This window comes from Colias philodice, chromosome 17, assembly GCF_061535455.1.
Source record: "Colias philodice isolate Cphi_HAF_F1 chromosome 17, ilColPhil1 Martin Lab GWU primary, whole genome shotgun sequence".
In the NCBI taxonomy this organism is placed as follows: Eukaryota; Metazoa; Arthropoda; class Insecta; order Lepidoptera; family Pieridae; genus Colias; species Colias philodice.
The window spans coordinates 5,213,704-5,233,930 of record NC_143102.1 but is presented as its reverse complement, the minus strand read 5'-3'; the positions used below and the strand labels follow the sequence as shown (position 1 = coordinate 5,233,930).

The window sequence follows — 20,227 nt, the reverse complement described above, 5'->3', positions numbered from 1 at the left end:
TCAGCAAATGAAGATGTTTAAGAATTTAACGTTATCTCAGCAAGGTCGTTATAGGCTCTTTTGCAAATAAATGCTATCTCAGCTTAACGATTTCCCCGTGTACGAACTTGACCGAGATTTCAGCCCCATGGCGTTCAAGCTCGATCAGTTAAGTACTAGCTTTGAAAGCTATCGATGCGATGGAGTTGAAAGAAATTAGGGATTTCACTAAAAAATGTTAAAAATTGTCTCTAACTGTGTGTAGACTTACGTTATTTACGTATGATTATCACGTGAAGTTTAGTTTTGTGTTGGTGGACGACCTTTGTGAATTTTGCAATGATAAAAAAAAGTCTGTTAAAAACCTTTAGTTCTTTTAATGTGTAATGTTCACGAAACACGCTTGAATTTTAAAATATTATTTATACCTTAAATTTTCTCATTTTAATAAACTCATTCGATTACTTATCCATGCTGTGCTTGTGATTAATTTTCCAGCATTTATAAAGCCAATATCAAAAGCTTGTTACATAATAATGCCGTACTTTCGTTAATATTATAATGAAAATTAACAAACAATTTAATTACTGACCTACAAACATGGGTCAGTGAAAATAACGTATAAAATATCTCAATAAGTAAGTACTTGTTTTATTCATCTTCCTATTAAGGGGCCGTTCATAAAATACGTTCGCATACAAGGTGGGGGAGGGGTTTTCGCGAGTGTGATAAGATGTGACAAGGGGGTACAGGGGGTCTACGGCAGCGTGACGTTCGCCGTTCGTTAAAAATGTTTACTAGGTATACGTTCTCTCGACTTTTTTTTTCAATTTTGTAATGATAGAAGTAATTTATTTCGTATTAGTAAATACATATACAGATATTTAAATGTTATTTTTTCAATATGAACGCTAATATTTAAATTTTATTACAAAAATAAAAAAAATATTTTCTAATATCAAAATTTGTGTATTACTTATCTTTCAAAATTTATCATGTTTAGAGGGGGAGGAGTCTTAGTTTTTGTGACGATTTATTTCCAGGGGGGGTCACAGAGTGTGTGACACAGCGTGACAACCGGGGGGGAGGGGGTCAAAAAACGTGAATTTTAGTGTGACGTATTTTATGAACGGCCCCTAATTAGCATACATTTTTATCTTCTTACTTATTCAATTTCTTTTGCTGCCATCTGATGAAAAGTATAAAGAAAGAAGAGTGTGGATTTAATATTTTATACAATAAAATATATCATGAAAAGCTTTACTTTGTCTATAAGTTACATTAAACTAATACGTCCCTCAAAAAGAACATCATTGGATAACAGCTCTACATCACAAATGCACAAAAACATCGAGCTATCAAATCCACGCAGTAATTTTAAAATCATTCCCATACCACAAAGGTAAGTGAAAAAGACGCAAAAGGGAAATAGTAATGGCTTTCCGTGGCTTGTCGTAGGGTTAAGTAGACGGCACAAGAATGTAGAGCGAAAATGACAGCCGCCTACTGCACAATAAAGACTTTAGAATATTACGACATACTTTACTGATTATACGACCAACTGTCAACGCTTAATGCTCTAACGAGCGCCGCACACGACCCTGTTGCGTTTAATTTTAAATATTAAATTAGTTTATATCGCAGGATGGCTTGTTAGAAATTACATAGCGTGCAAAGTATTTACATGGTAAACACTGATTTATGTGAGGCATTATCCTGTTTTATAATTTTGTTTACAAAGTGGAAATTTAATTTAGCGTTTTATCTTCATGTAATTACGCTCTTGTTTTAACTAACGTTCATCTAAACCGCTTTGCATATTTTATTATTTACTTTCATGAAGTTAATGGGAAATTCATATGATGTAAAGTATGATATTATGTAGATTGAAAATACATTTTCTTATAAAGTTACTAGCGGCCCGCCCCGGCTTCGCCCGTGGTACATATTATGAAAAATAGATGTTGGCCGATTCTCAGACTTACCCGATATGCACAGAAAATTTCATGAGAATCGGTCCACCCGTTTCGGAGGAGTATGCAGACTAACATTGTGACACGAGAATTTTATATAAGATTATTTTACGTACTTACACCAAATTTCTGACAAATTTCTGAATTCAATTATTCAGGTTCATCATTAACAATTCTTCACAATATATTTCAACGTTTAAAACTCTTATTTTAATGGTATGTATACTCTAATGTAGCTATTTAAATCGTGCCAATTACCTTTAGTCATAAAATGTGATCGCAGTGGGCGAAAATTCGCCATTACAATTCCCAATATACATTTTCTGCAAAAGAGCGTAGTCTACTTTGCAATGAACATTCGGTTCGGTTCATTTGAACTTTATTAAGTGGAAATACAACTCAATGGCGCGTCGTACCGACATCGGCTGGCGCTTCAAAATCTGTTGAACCGATCTCTACAAACACGAAACGTTCTGAATCTAACGCCTAAGGAATCAATGTACATTCAATTCTGTATCACTAGGCAGCAGACATTTAGTAGATATATGGTATATACACCCTCACCAGCAGTGGCTATAATTGCCTATCAAATTGCTTAATGGTCATATCTTTACATGGAGCTTTGCTCGATTTTCTCATATTATAAATGAATATAAAGCCAATATATTTTGTACCCCAAACCTTCAACTTTATTACTTTACCAAGTCATCCCAATAATATGATTTCCAATCACGCGCGTTATAAGTGCCTATCATTCTCAGGGAGTATGAATTATTTCCTCCGATATGTCTTTGTAAATAGTATAATTCCGTCGTTGGCTACAAATCTTTTCTTTTAGCGGGAAATGGGATTATCGTCCTAGATAGCGCGGACGGGGGCGAGGACTGGCGACAAAATAAGATGTATTGCGAACTGAATAAATAGAAATAGGTGTCCCAGTGGAGGGATGACTGCTTCATAGTCATCGAGGAAAGTTGTGATAAAATTGCGATGATATCGCGGTCCGATTGGAAGCGTGCCCGCGGCAATCGAAATAAATGTATTCTGATTTCAGACTTGGAGTTGTGTATTCCATTTTAAACAGATTTGCAACAAACGTCAACACAAAGATATAACGCCCCCGTTTGTGAGGCGTACTGTTTGAAAACATTTCTGACCCAGATTCTTCTATTAGTTCAATGGTGATTGTGTTGATTGAAATATTTAATGTATTTCATACTGTTTTAATGTGTGATTATCTGTTGAGATAACAAGGTTGCCCTAATAAAGAATTGAGTTCAAAACAACCATCGGTTCAATAATTTTCTTATTTATAACGGTTAGAATGTTATGTTAGTATAATAAGTGACGGGGTAACTCAATTAAAGGCTTATCGAGGGTAATTTTTTTTTTTAATTTTTTAATTAAAATTTTAATTAAATTTTTTTTTTGTTTTCTCATAGTTCTCAACATAAAAAAATATTTAAATGTAAGATACTATCACTGTTTTCTTTTTAACTTATTTTTTTTCGAGTTAATCGTTGTAGTTATTATCATAACATATTGTAACTGTAAACCGTTTTATTTCGCATGTGGTGTTAGCTTTTAAGTAGTTGTTACATTTATGTAAGTTATTTTGTAATCTTTTTTTGTATGCTTGTACTGATGTAATAACTGTTAGCTGACCATAAATAAATAAATAAATAAATAAATAAATAATTTTTTTTATCAAAGCCTTTATTTATAAGGTACAATTATGTTACGTGTTAATACAATCCATTTGAAACTTTGAAAACACAAATTAATTACGTCATCCGTTCTGGCTTTAATGGGCTCATATACCTGTCCCAAATTATTGTTCAGAGGTGTTTTCCCCTTGTCATGCAAAACGGAGAATTCAGGTTATTATATGTAAATAGAACACAATATACTGGATGTGTTATTTCATGGATGACACCTAAGTGGGGTTTTGAATCTTCAAGCGTGACAGCGGCCTACGCTAACCCAGAATATTGTTTACGTTTCTGCATATTTTATATTTCCATTTCTTTGATACGGAATGACTACGTTATTCGCAATAATAGATTTCTATCGGATAGTGTCGTGTATATTTTCATTATATATTATATAAAAATAGATGTTGGCCGATTCTCAGACTTACCCGATATGCACAGAAAATTTCATGAGAATCGGTCCACCCGTTTCGGAGGAGTATGCAGACTAACATTGTGACACGAGAATTTTATATATAAGAAGATTTGCTTTTAAAACTAAAGTTACTATAAAAATAACACTGTTTTATTGATTCGTACAACAAAAGCTTGAATAAGCGGATAACAATGAATTACAGAATATGAAATCAGCAAATAGTAATTAATGTGAGGTAGATTAATAGTAACTTAGTGGAGAAACTATATGAATTACGGAAGTCATTTATCAAACTCTTCACTCTAATTTTAGAATAATGCAATGACTTGCCAGAGATCGTAATTAAAATCATATTAAGCTCTTCTTTCAATAATAATACAATGCAAAATCATGTTAATATCTATTTTTAATGTATTAAAGTTTTTTATTAAAAAAAAAAAATAACTCTTATATATACCTGTATAGTCTCTCTACCTCTTTGAGTCAGACGCGTATAACACAATATTGGAACGGCGATTATAAATTTATTATTCTGCACGTAGTTTTACCGATAATATAATGATAATTATTAATTACGATTTTCAGTTTGATTAAGGTAATTCTGAGCATTTAATGTGACTAAGAGGACACGTTTTATAGGAAACCAATACGCGATGCGTACCAATACGTAGAGTCTAATTAATTTTCACTGTAGTACTTTATGATACAAATATATTTCTTTTTTATTAAGTATAAAATATCATTATTAGTTAAATAAACATTAAGTACAGTTAGCGCTCTTACATTAGTGTAATATTTTGCAGGTAGAGCACAAAAGCTTTTATGCTAAAACTGCGTCGCGGTAACCTTCATAATATATATTTGCAGGCAAGTTGAAAATGCTGAAATCTCAGCGTAGAACGAGCGTTGATGCGGAAGCGATAGATTTTACGCTGGCATATGCAGAAGCCGTGATCGGAAAATATATTGAAACTTAAATATTTGTCATACAATGTAGAGGCAACATTCGAATGACTATTGCAATCCCTGTACTTTATTAATATGTGTCTCGTATTCTAATACACGAGCTATGCACATCAAAGAGAAACTTTAAATAGATATGCTATAAATTTGTTGCAAAGATTGCACGTGATGTCTGCAAGACATGTCTTGCAATGTTTCAATAAACTAATCTTAACTGACAGGTAGGTAGTCTTGCCTTTGTCAACTTTGAGACCGTCAATTCCAGACATTTATATGTATGATTATGAGACAGGAATTAAAATAAACAAATGGGATGAGACAACATACTAGCTTACAGTCTAATATTTATTTATTTATGTTTCGTTTTTTTTAGTTACGTATTTACGTAAGGGTCGTGCAGGTTTAATTGAAGTTATTCACAAGCGCTAATAAAGCAGCTTTTTAATGAATATCTACCGAATACTAAAAAACTTCGTCTCGATTATGATTAACCTACTGAATTTATTACCTATGTAGAAACTGAAGACAAACGAATTACATGCGTTAATTAATGATAACTCTTGAACAATGAGACAGTAAAGAAAATTTCTTGTTACCGAATTGCTAAACGATAATGAAATCAAACAAGCAATGTTTATGATCAAAACATTCGTGAAAGTGGTATTGTATTGTTCAGGTGGGGCGGGACAGCCACGCCTGCTATTTATGTGTACTAACTTTTATATGCCCCTATTTAATTCGACGTGGGTTTTATGTTACGAAATGTAGACGGCCTTTTACTAGACACGACCTTCTTTCTTATTAAGCATAGACACGTATGAAGTCTGTGATAATAGTGATGAAATGTACACTAGATTTAGATTAGTTTTCTTAGATAAAGGTTACCTACGAGTCGAAGCTGTATTGTATTTAGTATTGGAACATTTTTGGCCTATAAATATACTTGCTTTCCACCCGCAGCTTCGCCCGCAGTCGCAGTCAAAGAAAAACCCGCATAGTTCCCGTTCCCGTGGGATTTCCGGGATAAAACCTATCCTATTTCCCGGGGTAAAAAGTAGCCTATGTCCTTTCTCAGGTATCAAAATATCTCTATACCAAATTTCATGCAAACTGGTTCAGATGTACCTATTTGTTATAGACTAATAACAATAATATTGGTCATGATATTGAGTAAATCTTGATAGATGACGAGATATCCCCTATGACACTTCGTGTCATAAAAAGGTGAACCAATTCGATCATTGAGCTGAGTTCGTGAAGGGCCTAGTAACTAGATACCAAGTTAAGAGGGAAGAGAAATAATATCGACATATTTTTTATTTTATTTATTTATTTTCGAAATGATCAACATTATTAGACAATATCTAGAAAATCATACAAAATTTGCAATAAGAAATGGGGTTCAGGAGACCTAAACCATGTGACATTTAGATGAGACAACAATATTATGTGCATTTAAACTTTTTCCTATATTTCATATTATGTTAAAGTTCTTGTTAATAACTGCAACAATCGATTTCTTCGATATGACTTCTTACAATGTATAAATCGATCATTTCACATCACATAACATTTAATGTCCAGAGCCATATGTTTTATGCGACTATCCATACGGAATCCCAAGTAGCGATGAACGTAATTAATTTTAATAATACAACGTTATGGGCCATCAAAACGTCCCTATACAAAACCCGATGCCCCATCCTTAACCTATATCTGCTTTAATAACCATAAATCTAATATAACGATAGACATCAAGCACTTGAGAAACTTTCATCTTATTTATCATTCAATACGATCTATTCAATATTGGTAATTATAATATGTATAAACAAGTACAAATAAGTATTTTAAGCTCTTTCATAATATCTTGACTTTGACTGACCGGTTGGCTTGGTTGGTAGTGGCCCTGTCTTCCCAGCCAGAGCTTGTGGGTTCGATTCCCACCCGGGGCAAATATTTGTGTGATGAACATAGATGTTTGCTCTGTGTCTGGATGTTAATTATCTATATAAGTATTTATTTAAAATTATATAATATGTATGTTTATCAGCCATCTGGTTTCCATAACACAAGCGAAAGCTTAGTATGTGATCGCTTAGATTGTGCCGTGTGTGAAAATTGTCCTGAAATTTTTATTTATTTTTATTCATCTTCCTGGTAGTTGGGATACTTCTAATTTGATAATGCGGAGTTTTTCTGAGAAGTCCTGAATAAAGCTTCTTATAGCACCTTAAAATAAATAGGATTCTAAGAACGTATCTACGTACCTCGCACGATTTAGCAGAGGTGCTTTTCAACAAGTTTATCATTTGCTTATCCCCTTATAATATAAAAATGTTAATTAAAAGTATTACTCTATTCCTCTATAAATAAATTGTTCAGCTTCTCGTCTGCTCTTCGCAAGGAAAATATTAATTTTCTGTAATAAATACCTGAATAGTATTCTAAAGCGCGTGCAATATTAACGATAGATTTTCTTTTGAAGCAAATTATGAAATTTTACTGTAAAAATATTTATTGACTTGTCGAAATACACTTCGAAGCATTAAATATTAAATTTAAATTCTTCATCAAATTAAATGAAGCAATATATTAATGGATCTGCGAAATGAAGACTACCAGGCTCATATTAATGTAACTAATAACCTCACGAGACCTCTGCACCTTCCCGTATTTTCTGCCGCTGCAAAAAACGTATTTATGGATTTTAATATTACCGGGAAAGTAATTTAATTACTTCCCTTTATAGCAGTTTTGCTTTTTTAACACTCATTACGAGTCAGCTATTAAAATTCAGGAACGACGCCTGATGGTCGCTATTTACCTTCCGTTATAGAAATAATAATTTAATTTCCGGACCCGCGCTAATTTTCTTTAGCTTTTCCTAATTTTCTTAAAAGGTTTAAAGTTTAGCACTCTTTTCTATTTTATCTTAGCACGTCATAATATATAAGAATGTTTCTAGATGTTGTTATTGTTGTAGGTTTATTTGTTACAAAAGTTGACGTCACTATTTTACGGCATATATTATTTAGTAATTTTGGCGCCTATCCGTGTTTAACTATTGTATTATTATAATATATATTAACTATTGTCTCCAACAATGTCTTATTGCCAAATCGACGCCTATGTAATGAATGAAAGATCATTTCATTTATTTCAATAGCTTTTACAGTGATTTATTATTGAAAGAATATAACCTCGTATTTATTTACACATATTTATTTTCCGCTGAAAGAAAGAATCAAAATCCTTATGCTATTCTAAGACAATCAGTAGGTAAAGCAAAGGATCGTTCGTTCTATAAAATTATTTGACATCCCAGTAGAGACATCACTTGTCACTTGCTTGACAAATGGCGTCTATAAATTAGCCACTGTCCAGTTGTCTAGAAAGGAGACCTAAGGTATGCTAGAACAGCCAGACTGATTAATTATCTTGGTCTGTAACTCATAATTCTTCTGAGATAAAATGGATTATTCATTCAATATATTGTAATGTGTAAGAACCTTATACAACTAACAGTAATACTTATTAGTATATTTCCCTGTCTACAAAGCTACGATTTGTCTATTTTATGAAACCGAATGGAAAGGAATAAAATATTATCAGTATTTTATTCAAATTTGAAAGATTCTCCGATCCTCCGTGTTTCCAAATTCAAAGTAAAGCTACGTTTATAGAATAGCAATGGCAAATGTTAATGCCCTCTTATCGTGCGGTGCACGTATTAAAATGGCCCTGTGTGTCACTAACAGGTGTTCCAGAGGCAATATAACGACAATGTATCGCCATTAACTCCCGTTTTACGCTAAAAGCCTAGGAAATTGTGGTACAGAAGTAGGTTGTATGTGTACTTTTTCTTCTACTAAATTATCTCAAGTGAAACTATCATTAGGAAATTAAATATTTATAATGCTGATTCAATAAATATCTACGTTATTGTAACACTAGCTTTCCGCCTGCGGCTTCGCCCGCGTTTTCAAAAAAAAACCCGCATAGTTCCCGTTCCCGTGGGATTTCCGGGATAAAACCTAGCCTATGTCACTCAGAAATGATGTAGCTTTCCAACAGTGAAAGAATTTTTCAAATCTGCCAAGTAGTTTCGGAGCCTATTCAATTCATACAAACAAACAAACAAACAAAAAATCAAACCTTTCCTCTTTATAATATTTGTATAGATGTATAGATAAATAAAATTGAAGCAGTAAAAAGCGACTACAATAAAGTTTAAATTAATTATAAATATAGTTGATAAGTATAGCGTAGGTATAACTTATAATTTAAAGTTTGTTTTTTTTGCATTGAAAGATTCTTATTAGATTATTAGCTCATGATACTGGCTAGATATACCTTTTTTAAAAACAAAACATGTAAACGTACTGGCACGTTACAATATTTTATTTAAAAAGCAATGTTCCCAATTCAAACGAAGCGCGGGAATATAAAATTCCATTAATGTCATTTTGCAAACTGGCAATAAAAAGACCAATAATAATTAAAAAGTCATTTTAATTACTGTGATATGATGCGCATTTTACAAATTAGCCTAAATATGCGGATGTAATTTTTAGAGAAATTCAAGTGTTTTCTTTTGTTTCTTTGCAGATAAAATAACAATGTTCTCAATAGTGGATTATAAAAGCTGAAGTATGGTGATGTGGGTGGGTATTCGCGATTGTGATGTTGTGACAATGTGGCCGAGCGTGTGACGCAGCGAGCCGATGCGTCGCGGGAGCGTGTATAGCGTGAGCGAAGGCCTGGAGCGGTGCACCTGCGCTAGGTCAGTACAAAGTATAAGAAATCTGACATAGCTTTCTATGTATTTATATGAAAATTGAATTGATGTACATTAGACAACGGACATATCGATAGCCATGCCTCAAGTGCCATGCCCAATGGTTTTATGTTCCTAATAATTATAGTACACTTTATAAGCTTGTGGTGTCGAAACGAAACAAATGTATATGAGGTCAAAAACCTCTTACTTAAATTAAATTGATCATTGTAATGAATGTGAATTTTATCTGCCAAACCCAAAGTGGTCAAAGGATTTCACTTAGTACAAAACAATATCTTTTATTTTTATCCAGACATAAAACTAAGTGCTTTCAAGTAAACTGTTACGAACTTATCTCCGACTTCGGTAATATCTCAAGTTATTTTAAATAATAAAACTTAGTAAGAATATCCAACAAAATGGTCAAAGCCTGAGAGAGAAGTCGAATAGTATTGTGTCTGTAGTTGAGTGCCGTAACATTTCTACAACTTTGGAAGTTATTCTTTAAATTATATCACAACTATGAAGAAATTGTAAAATTATATTTCAGTTTTAAAAGGACAGAAAAAATGATGCTTTTTATTACATATTTAATTAATTTTGATGTTTAGTTTGGGTTTGGATTTAATTATCAATGTAATAAAACACAGAACATTTTTATATGTAGAGGTATGAATAGACCGGACTCTCAGTGGAGTTTCGTTTGCAAAAATAGCGGACCTAAATCTGACTTCTGATATATATGTATTGTATAGATCCCAAACATCCTATAGACAGATGTTGCCAACCAGTTTTGTGGTCCCCCTCCCCACACCCCGGTAATTAAATATGACATACAAAGGAAAAAATAAAAATTTCCAAAACATCCCGTGTGGGGTATCAAAATATGAAAGAGCTTATTGAGCAGATTGCGAATATATAGCATACTATAAAATTTCTTACACTTTCTCTAAGATTTTTTAGAAAATTTACGAAAATGCTCCATTTTTGAGTTAACTTTAAACCACTATAGATTGAAAACTCATGAATTTATTTTTTAAATTATTATTTTAAATAATTAACAATAGTCCATTGTTTACGATTCAATAGTTCGTACAGTGAAATAGTTGCATGGGGGAGTGGGGGAAGCATTCAAAAATGGCGAGTATATTTTCAAGTTTATGCCAGAAATAAAGGCCTAATACAAAAATATCGGTGTCAGGGCTTAGAATAATTATCTCTGCACTGTCGTTGTGTTTGACAGAATGAAAAATATGGCAGAACATTCTTGAATCAGCCTCTTAACTTCATCAGCCTCTTCTAAACTTGAAAATATACTCGCCATCTTTGAATGCTCCCCCCACTCCCCCATGCAATTATTTCACTGTACGAACTATTGAATCGTAAACAATGGACTATTGTTAATTATTTAAAATAATAATTTAAAAAATATATTCATGAGTTTTCAATCTATAGTGGTTTAAAGTTAACTAAAAAATGGACCATTTTCGTAAATTTTCTAAAAAATCTTAGAGAAAGTGTAAGAAATGTTATAGTATGCTATATATTCGTGATCTACTCAATAAGCTCTTTCATTTGATACCCCACACGGCATGTTTTGGAAATTTTTATTTTTTTCTTTGTATGCCATATTTAACTACCGGGGTGGGGGGAGGGGGACCACAAAACTGGTTGGCAACATCTGTCTATAGGATGTCTGGGATCTATACAATATATATCAGAAGTCAGATTTAGGTCCGCTATTTTTGCAAACGAACATCTCCTTGGAGCCTGCTCTAGAAAGTGTGAAACAGAATATGATACGGTGGACACGTATTACAACTTATAAAATAGTTTATCTTCTATGCTACGTTGTAAATTGACATCAATCTGACATGTAAGAGAAAATTAATTACACATCCGATATTCATATTAACCCCGCCGGGCCGCGACACAATAGATTTTCTATTGTGTCTGTGATTCCGGGGACTGAGGGATTAATTGTTTTCAATGTAGTGTCAGATATTATTATATGTATTATCTGTGGTAATAGGTAGCGCGGGCGTGGGTGCGGGTGCGGGTGCAGCCATGGCCGGCTGATGGACGCGGGCTGGTGGTCGCCGTCGCCGTCGGCCTCGCCGCCGCCGCCGCCCCGCGCCCCGCCGCCCCGCTGCCGCTGCCGCCCGCTCTCCACCAGCTACAACTGCTTGCCGCATTATGGTCAGTATTTAGTACTAGCTTCGCTCCGCGGTTTCACCCGCGGCCGCGTGGCTCCGCTTCTGTTGGTCTTAGCGTGATGATATATAGCCTATACCTATAGCCTTCCTTGATAAATGGGCTATCCAACACCGAAAGAATTTTTCAAATCAGACCAGTAGTTTCTGAGATTAGCGCGTTCAAACAAACAAACTCTTCAGCTTTATAACATTAGTATCTAGATGAGTGTATGATGTGGTGTAGATAGCGCAGGCGTAGGTGCGGGTGCGGGTGCCATGGCAGTGCCAAAATTGCTCAATAGGCAATTAGGTAATTCTTCATGAGTCAAACAAAAATATAATTCTTTTCTTTTCATAACATTGATTACAGAAACATTAATAAAAGTTAAAAATAAATGTTATTAAAAGGCATTTTTATAACGTAAACTTTTACAGCCATTATTATTTAAATACAAGGACCATTTATCGTCACCTAAACCTTCGTATACCTAATGTAATCGTCAATAGTCATCTAAGTGTTATTAAGCCCATATAAAATGTAAGAACGATTCCATAGTAATACTAGTAATATCATAACGCGTTAGGGCCTCATTTACGGTTTACCCCTAAACACTCTACGCCTTCAAACCTCATATTCGTTTACCATGATAGTTATAATATTATAATAATCGTTTCCTCGTGGTTAAGATGAAAATCATAACAAATAAATTACTTTTGCCATAGTCAGGTGAAAATAACGTTCAATTAAGATCGATCAAGTTTATACTCAATTAATTGAAAGACTGCACAAGAATTTAAAGCTAAACTACTTTTAAACCACAAATTAGTCCATAAATCGCTCCAGTAATACTATGTAACATTAGTGGAAATAGCGGAATATATAGAAATAATTAAACTTGTTAAAACTTTACACCACAAACGATGCAGTATCGCACGCGATTATGACGACTAGAAGTTTATAATAGCTTTGTAAAGTTCGATTAGTGTTTGCAACTTTGCTTTGCCGTCAAGGGAATGTTTGCGTGAAGTGGCCGGCCATTGCTGGAATACAAAAATACTTATACATTCATACTCTCTAGAGTATAAGACAATAAAAGATCAGGTAAATTCTAAATTGTTTTGTATTTTGTTCGTACATTTTGTGAAAATCGTCTCAATGCCTTTAGGATAATGCAAGAGCTTCATTAATGCCATAGAATAAATGTCCTAATTATTCTCGTTCGTGTCAACTACAGTGAAATCGTTGTACAAGTAGGTACCATTAATAAGCAAATTAACACTCAGTTCATTAAGGTTGGATTAACAAAGCTTAACTTTAAAATAAGTAATATATAATCTTTCAATTCAGAATTGGGATTAAAGATAAATCAAAATAAATCAAATCAGATAGATGAATATCATAGCCCTAATACCGGATACGATTGATTTTGTGACCTATTTCTGCTTGATAAATTCAATGCTGTTTCTGACAGACTAATAACAAAAATCATCAAATTGTTTTTGTAGAAAATATAAAACGAATTTACCGGATAATTTTTAGGACATTTTCTCAATAATCGTCAATATTATAAATGAGACATATCTGATATGTGATACCGGTATAACGGTACAAGAAAATATCTAGAAATTGTATTTGCCTATTAATAAGAATTTCAAGAGCTTAATATAACAACTTCATAGCTTAGCCTATAAATAAAATCTACGATATGGCTAAATATTGCTAAATGAACTGTATGATTCAGTTTTATTTGACAATATGAACCTTAATATGAACAGCATTGAAAAGAAGAATTACACTTTCCCTTGAATCGAATTGCTTTACATTATTTTTAATGATTTTCATACAGTCCTAGTCGCTGACAGAGATGAATCACAAGATGAATTATCATCATATCTCATGCTTTTTAAATTGACAATGAATTCAATCAAGTGTTTCTGAAATAAAGTATTTATATTTATAAATTTATATTTTGACAAGAAATAGGTAATTAATTGTGTCCACTGTCCACGTAACTTTATTAAACCGTTCTTGAATTAAATAGTAGTAACAATGAATTATGTATAATGATGTGAACATTATTAGTAATAACTAATTTTATAAATCCATCAACTATTGTCATAAATTACTAAACCGCAAGGCATTGCAACAGATGGATGGCCAGACCTCGAAGACGAGTCGACTGGAGGCGCCCTCCGCGAGCGGGAACTCCGGTCGCTCCACCGCACTGTACCGGCCCTGCGGCGGAGGGAACTCGACACCCGCGCTATCAAACATCACTTTTACCCCGAAGGGGGGTGGGGGTATGATTTATTTGATTTATTTAGTTATGGTCCAGTATGGAACCCTGAAAGCTCAACTTGAAGGTTGTGTGGTCAGTTTTAAACTCCTTAATTATAGTACTATTAGTAAAATTAAATGAATTTGTTTATTGAGTGTGTCATTTTTCATTATGATTAAAAGGTTATTTTTTATCATTGCGACGTGGACGTAAATTGGAGCTCCTCAACGTTTAAACAATTTTCATAAAACATTTAAAAGTAACTTGTGAACTATGGCAACTTTTCAATTTGCAAAAGTGCCATAGCAGAGTTTCTAACTAATATCGGAACGATGCCTTTTTCTAAATAGCGCGATAAAGTTTTTCATGAAGAAAACTATAGCGGATTCAATTTAATCGATTCGGATTAGACGACTAGAGTTTATTTCACTTCTGTTTCAATTATAGCAATTCAATACCTTTTCGCATTCTTCACTTAACAAAATGGAAAGGTTAATAAGTCTGTCTAATTTGGTTCTATTGAAACAAATATTTATATTTCTTCAAAGAGAAATGGAAAGGACTGAAATGTAAATATACTCGAGCATTCCTTTTCGGATTAATTAAGCCAATTATACATTTTTCGTGTTCTTGATTTATCTCAATTCCCTGAGGTTTTATACATTTGAATCGACCAAAATAGAACGCCAAAGAAATGAATTGTACGAAAGAGTTATAAATATCTTATGAGATCGATTCTATTTTAATAAAAGGATAATTTCGCGGGAATTTACAATTAGCTACTCGGCAAGTTTAGAATAACCCCTTAATTGGTTACATTTATAAACGGATTAAACCATCTTAAATATAAAGTCCCTATTGTGCTCACTTATCCGCAACCAATTAAGTAATTTTCGAAGTTCATCACAAAGAGATTGTTTCGAGTTATTTGAAAATGTTGATACATTAATTGGAAATTTTGGTTAAAGTTATCTTTCGGTATTTTCTAAAATAAGCACATTAACGTTTAGGAAAATAAAATCCTTATAGTGTCGACAAATAATTACCCAATTTTTGCAGTAATGGGATATCTATAAATAAAGTGTTCTATATTTTATGTCCATCAATGGGTAAGATTTCCGGTAAAGGTTGCCGGCAATAATTATTGTAGGTCTCAATAAAATAGCAATCACGTTAATTGGATATACCCGGAATGAAACAAAAATAATGGGATTTTCTGGGAACATCGCTCTGTTTTGTGATCAATCGGTTTACATATTGACGTGCTTTTTTATTTGAAAATATTTTTAATCCGCAATCCAAAAAGCTTCACTTTGAATTTTGGATAACGACGCCGACGCGACGGCATAAATGGCACTAATTCCGATTTGATATTTTCTAAAATCTTTCATGTGTTAGCATTTCGTTTCGTTTTATGTTGTATTTTCTATCAACGAATTTCTCATTATAATTAGGTTTAGGTTTACTGTTTTTTTTTGTGTTTTATTTTACGCGAGCATTATACATTTAGAAATTAAAGACTAACGGATTTTAAGCGCGATTTATTCAGAGAGACAGTCTCCCCGTGATCACGCTCGCTGCGAAACGTCGGGTTATTATCACTACATACTATAAAACAAAGTCACTTTCTCTGTCTCTATGTCCCTTTGTATGCCCTTTTTAATAGATAGAGTGGTTCTCGAGTAAGGTTTTCGTATATAATTTATTAGTTTTTAGACAAAGCGGGTGAAGCCACGGGCGGGAAGCTAGAAGTGAATAAATCGCGTTTAAACCCCGTTAAAATCTTTTTCATGTAACTACACGTTAGGTGGATTGTGTGTGGAGCCGCGTTCCTCGCGCACCTGCTGTCGACGGGGCTGCAGCTAGCGTACGGCGCGCTGCACGTGTACGCCTTGCGCCATCTTGGACCCGCTGCTGACCATGCAGGTTTGAGACTTATTGTTTATTTATTATAGTGAGAATTCATTAATTAGATTCTAGGGGAAGAACTGTGCTATGGCTATTATTGTTTTTTGTTGTACTTATTCCTTCCATGGTTTTTAGTTATAATTTTTATTAATGAATTGATTTATGAAGTTATTTGATTTAAGCCCTTTTAAACAATTTTATCATAGGGTAGAAAAATATGCTATTTATTGGCAGCATCGCACAATTTTATTTTACTTTATGAATTTAAATTGGCGAGCTATTTTATAAATATTTGCTCTGCTTCCTTAGTTCCTTTTCAACTTCAGAATTTTCTTCAACAAAACATGCCACTCGATACAGACGTTTCAGCGCAGAAACGACAAAAGTATTTGAAACGCGGACAACATTTTCCATTCTCTACATTTTTTCTGACTTGTCAAGGATTCAAATAAGAAGACCGTTTGCTATTTCTTATCTTACAACGAGTGAATGAAATTCAGTGAAAAATATATTTAAAATTAACTGATTAGAAAATTCTTCGGCACATCAATTCGCAAATTGCAGATAATGAAATCGAAATGCTTGCTATAATGAAAATGCCGATTTCCATCGTAACTTTGAGTTTCATTTAAAACGAATTCATTGAGTGCTTGAGGCTCGAAGACGTAATCTGTCAATAGGACCCCGAGGAAAGGAATAAACAAACGGAATGCCTTGATATCGAGTGAAAGTTTAACAGCCGTATTTAAATAAACACTCGCTACTTAGATCGTGATTCCTTCAGGCTATTTGCATTAACATTGATTACATTTACATGAAACATACCTGTAGAATATCATGAACGTAATATTCGGAACTTTAAAAGCAATTTATACCAATTTATGAGACAGTCTTAATCCAATTTACGATGAAATATAACGTGCTTTCTAATTTCATATCTTTACCAATAATAATCATATTTTATTTTTTCTTATAAAAGGCAGTTAGGATGAGAAAAAGTATGTCCGTCCCTTTAGTACAACAATGTAAAAGGAGCGGTCCCTTTGCGCGGAGATAGTCTCAACCCCCTAGGGCTTAAGGTCCACACCCGTTACCCGTTGAATAACTTATCGTGGTAACCAAATTAATTCGTTATCCAAAGGCACAGGCTTAATTATCGAACCTTAAAATCCAAACATTCGTAACTCAATAAACACGAGTCCAAGATATAAATACCGATCCGGAAACGAAACAAACCGAATTATGATAAGCGACATTTAAAATTGCGTTTAAACAAAAGTTTCCAGTACCTAACCATTATTTGTGGACGGGCTTGATTTATTAAATTAATTTTCCAAGATTCACGATCCGGTTTGAATATTAAGAGGTGGAAGTAATTCCGTTTATAACGGTCTTTGTCAGTGGAGGCGGGCTGGAACCATAAGTCATAGAGTTTGCCTTTGATTCACAACTTTGGAGACTAATGAGTTGAGCCGTGAACGTCATTTGTACTCGAAAAGCAAGTGTACTATTGAAATTCGCAATTTGATTAATAATTTTGAATTCATTTATTTCCTATTAATGTGATCGACTATTTTAATTAATCTGTAGGTATCACATAATAATTCCAGTCATACAGATGTTACAACTGTTTTATTTTCAGTTTACTTTTTTACTTATTATTTGGCATTCCAAGTTTTCATTATAAAAATTATTATGGTATCTGTAAAATAAGTATGAAGACGATGAGACACCATATAATTTGAATGTATTACGGATTTAAAATTTCCTTTTTTTTCGTCCCTCGTGTATTAATCAGAACATTACAGAACAGAACAGAAGTAACATTCGCTAATAACCGAGATCCTTGATTATTTTATAAAATTAAAAGACGGAAAATATATTTTCATTAAATTTTTGCTTACATTCAAAATCTCAGAGTCATTTCACGGCACTCGACTTTGATGAGATTTTTTGTTCCAGAAAATTCCCGTCTTAGTCTTAAGAAATACCTACCTTTTAACAACGTTATTCTCATACCCGACACTAATTAATGAAATTAGTTTTAACTTCGCAATAATAATTTATTACATTTAATTAAGTTTAAAACATCTACTTTTGAATATATTGAATCAATACAAAGATTTTCCTTAAGGATGTTGATGCTTTTATTTCTGTAATTTATGGATGCAGTTGTTTCTTTATTTTATTTAACACTGACAGTAATCCTTAAAAATATTACTAATGTTTTCCCATTTTGAACGAGCCCTATTTAGTTTGTGATATTTAACGACGGCTTAACTACAACTCAAGTTGTTAATTACCCTAGATGGAAATAACGCTCAAATGTATTGTATATTCAGTGAGCGGTGACGGCACAATGGGGATTTATTTTAGGTACATAAGGAATAAGGATTTACGTTAATAGGCTGCGTTTACATTTCAACAAAGCGTGTGATATTTGAAAGCTTAACGTTCTCGAGATAATTGTATTAAGTGAAGCCCAGAAATATCAGCTAAATTGGCGGCATTGAAAGTAATGCGCTTTGCGTGGAGTTACCTCGATATATCCCCGAGTGGGTCTTATTAACGAGCTGCAACCAAAAAAGTTACCGCGTGCCTAATGGATGTGCCGTTATACGATTTATTTTGTGGAGCAAGTTTTGTAAGCTCTCACGTTTGTAAAATATTTTGAGTATATTTTTATTTCGTGATTTAGTGAGAGATGCCGTTCTGGGTTTAGTTTTATTTTTGCCATATCTGTGTAAGGACTGATTTTTGTGAAATTAATTATAATGGAAAATTGTGATTATTTTCTGTTCTATATATTCTTGTTCAATATTAAATTTATATTATCTATATCTATTAAAATATAGAGATTACGTAAAATCCTTATTAATACTTACTATATTCAAAGTGCAAGACATCTTGTTTGTCCTCCCCTCGCATCAAAGAATCAGAATTTACATTTCCTTTTAAACAAACACAATTCCTCGTTAATTTTAAATTATGTTTAAGAAAAAGCTTGTTTTTGCTATGAAAATTGATATTAGAACTGAGAATAATGAGGGTCCCTATTGTTTGTAACACAAATTGTCAGGAATATTTCGTGGAGAGGTGCTACGGCTATTATTCATAAATATTAATAGCTTGTCACAATTTATGCTCATTAGGTTGTTTGTACAAATTACACACTTTACACTAAGCGTACGTAAATTATGAGGTAGTTACTTTCCATTCACTACTAAATTTCTAAAGTAGATCTGCTGTATACATTTTTACCAAACCTCTATAGTCTATCATATAATGAGACTATGAGGATGACCTCTAATAAACTAAGTAGTATGCAATTGCTTAATATGTTTAAATTACTTGATTAGAAAAGCATGTTAAGATGTTAGGGGAATATATTTAACATATGAGACTATATTTTCATGCTTTTAATTACTTATATGATTTTTTTTTAACAAATCAACGTATGAAAAAATGAAACAATAAGTTCGATTGGGAATTGAATATAAACTGTACATTTTACGTAGTACATATATACATTTTCTATTTATCGAAATATTTTTTTGGTTGTTTCTTGTCAACCCGTCCGATGCATGAACTTGTATATATATTTACCAAAATATATTAAAAATTAAAATACGATATCCAGTATGGGCCGGCGCAATATGCGTAGGCGTGTCACGCGCGGCCGGCGCTATAGTAGCCGGTCGACGCCGCTCACCGCGACTAGCAGCTTTACTTGGAGGCATCTTATTACCCCTGGCCTGTCTCTTCACATCATTTGCTACACAGCTGCATCAGACTTTACTTAGTTATGGTATGTATTATTTTTAGGAAATGAATAATTTATATGTATGATATTTTTCAACGTGGAAGTCGATCCTTCGGCACCGCCAAAAAAGTACTTCGGGGTAAATGGGGGCAAATAAAGTTAAATTAAGACCTAGCTTGTGTTCGTTATGATAAAAATGAAAACGGACTATGACTAAATCCATACAAAAACTCCGAAGTTTGAAAGCTAAGTTATAT

General features: G+C 33.2%; 1 protein-coding gene across 3 annotated transcripts in view; it reads left to right on the top strand.

The window, feature by feature from the left end:
- LOC149481070 (monocarboxylate transporter 4-like) overlaps positions 1-20,227 on the top strand; it is a 42,293-nt gene that overhangs the window by 12,395 nt on the left and 9,671 nt on the right. For all 3 annotated transcript variants that reach the window (XM_089705825.1, XM_089705824.1, XM_089705823.1), the window contains exons 2-6: positions 9,654-9,828; positions 11,858-12,024; positions 14,171-14,321; positions 16,107-16,225; positions 19,848-20,015. In XM_089705825.1, the coding sequence (XP_089561951.1) occupies positions 11,904-12,024; positions 14,171-14,321; positions 16,107-16,225; positions 19,848-20,015 (559 nt within the window). In that variant the 5' untranslated portion in view covers positions 9,654-9,828; positions 11,858-11,903. The remainder of the gene's footprint in view (positions 1-9,653; positions 9,829-11,857; positions 12,025-14,170; positions 14,322-16,106; positions 16,226-19,847; positions 20,016-20,227) is intronic.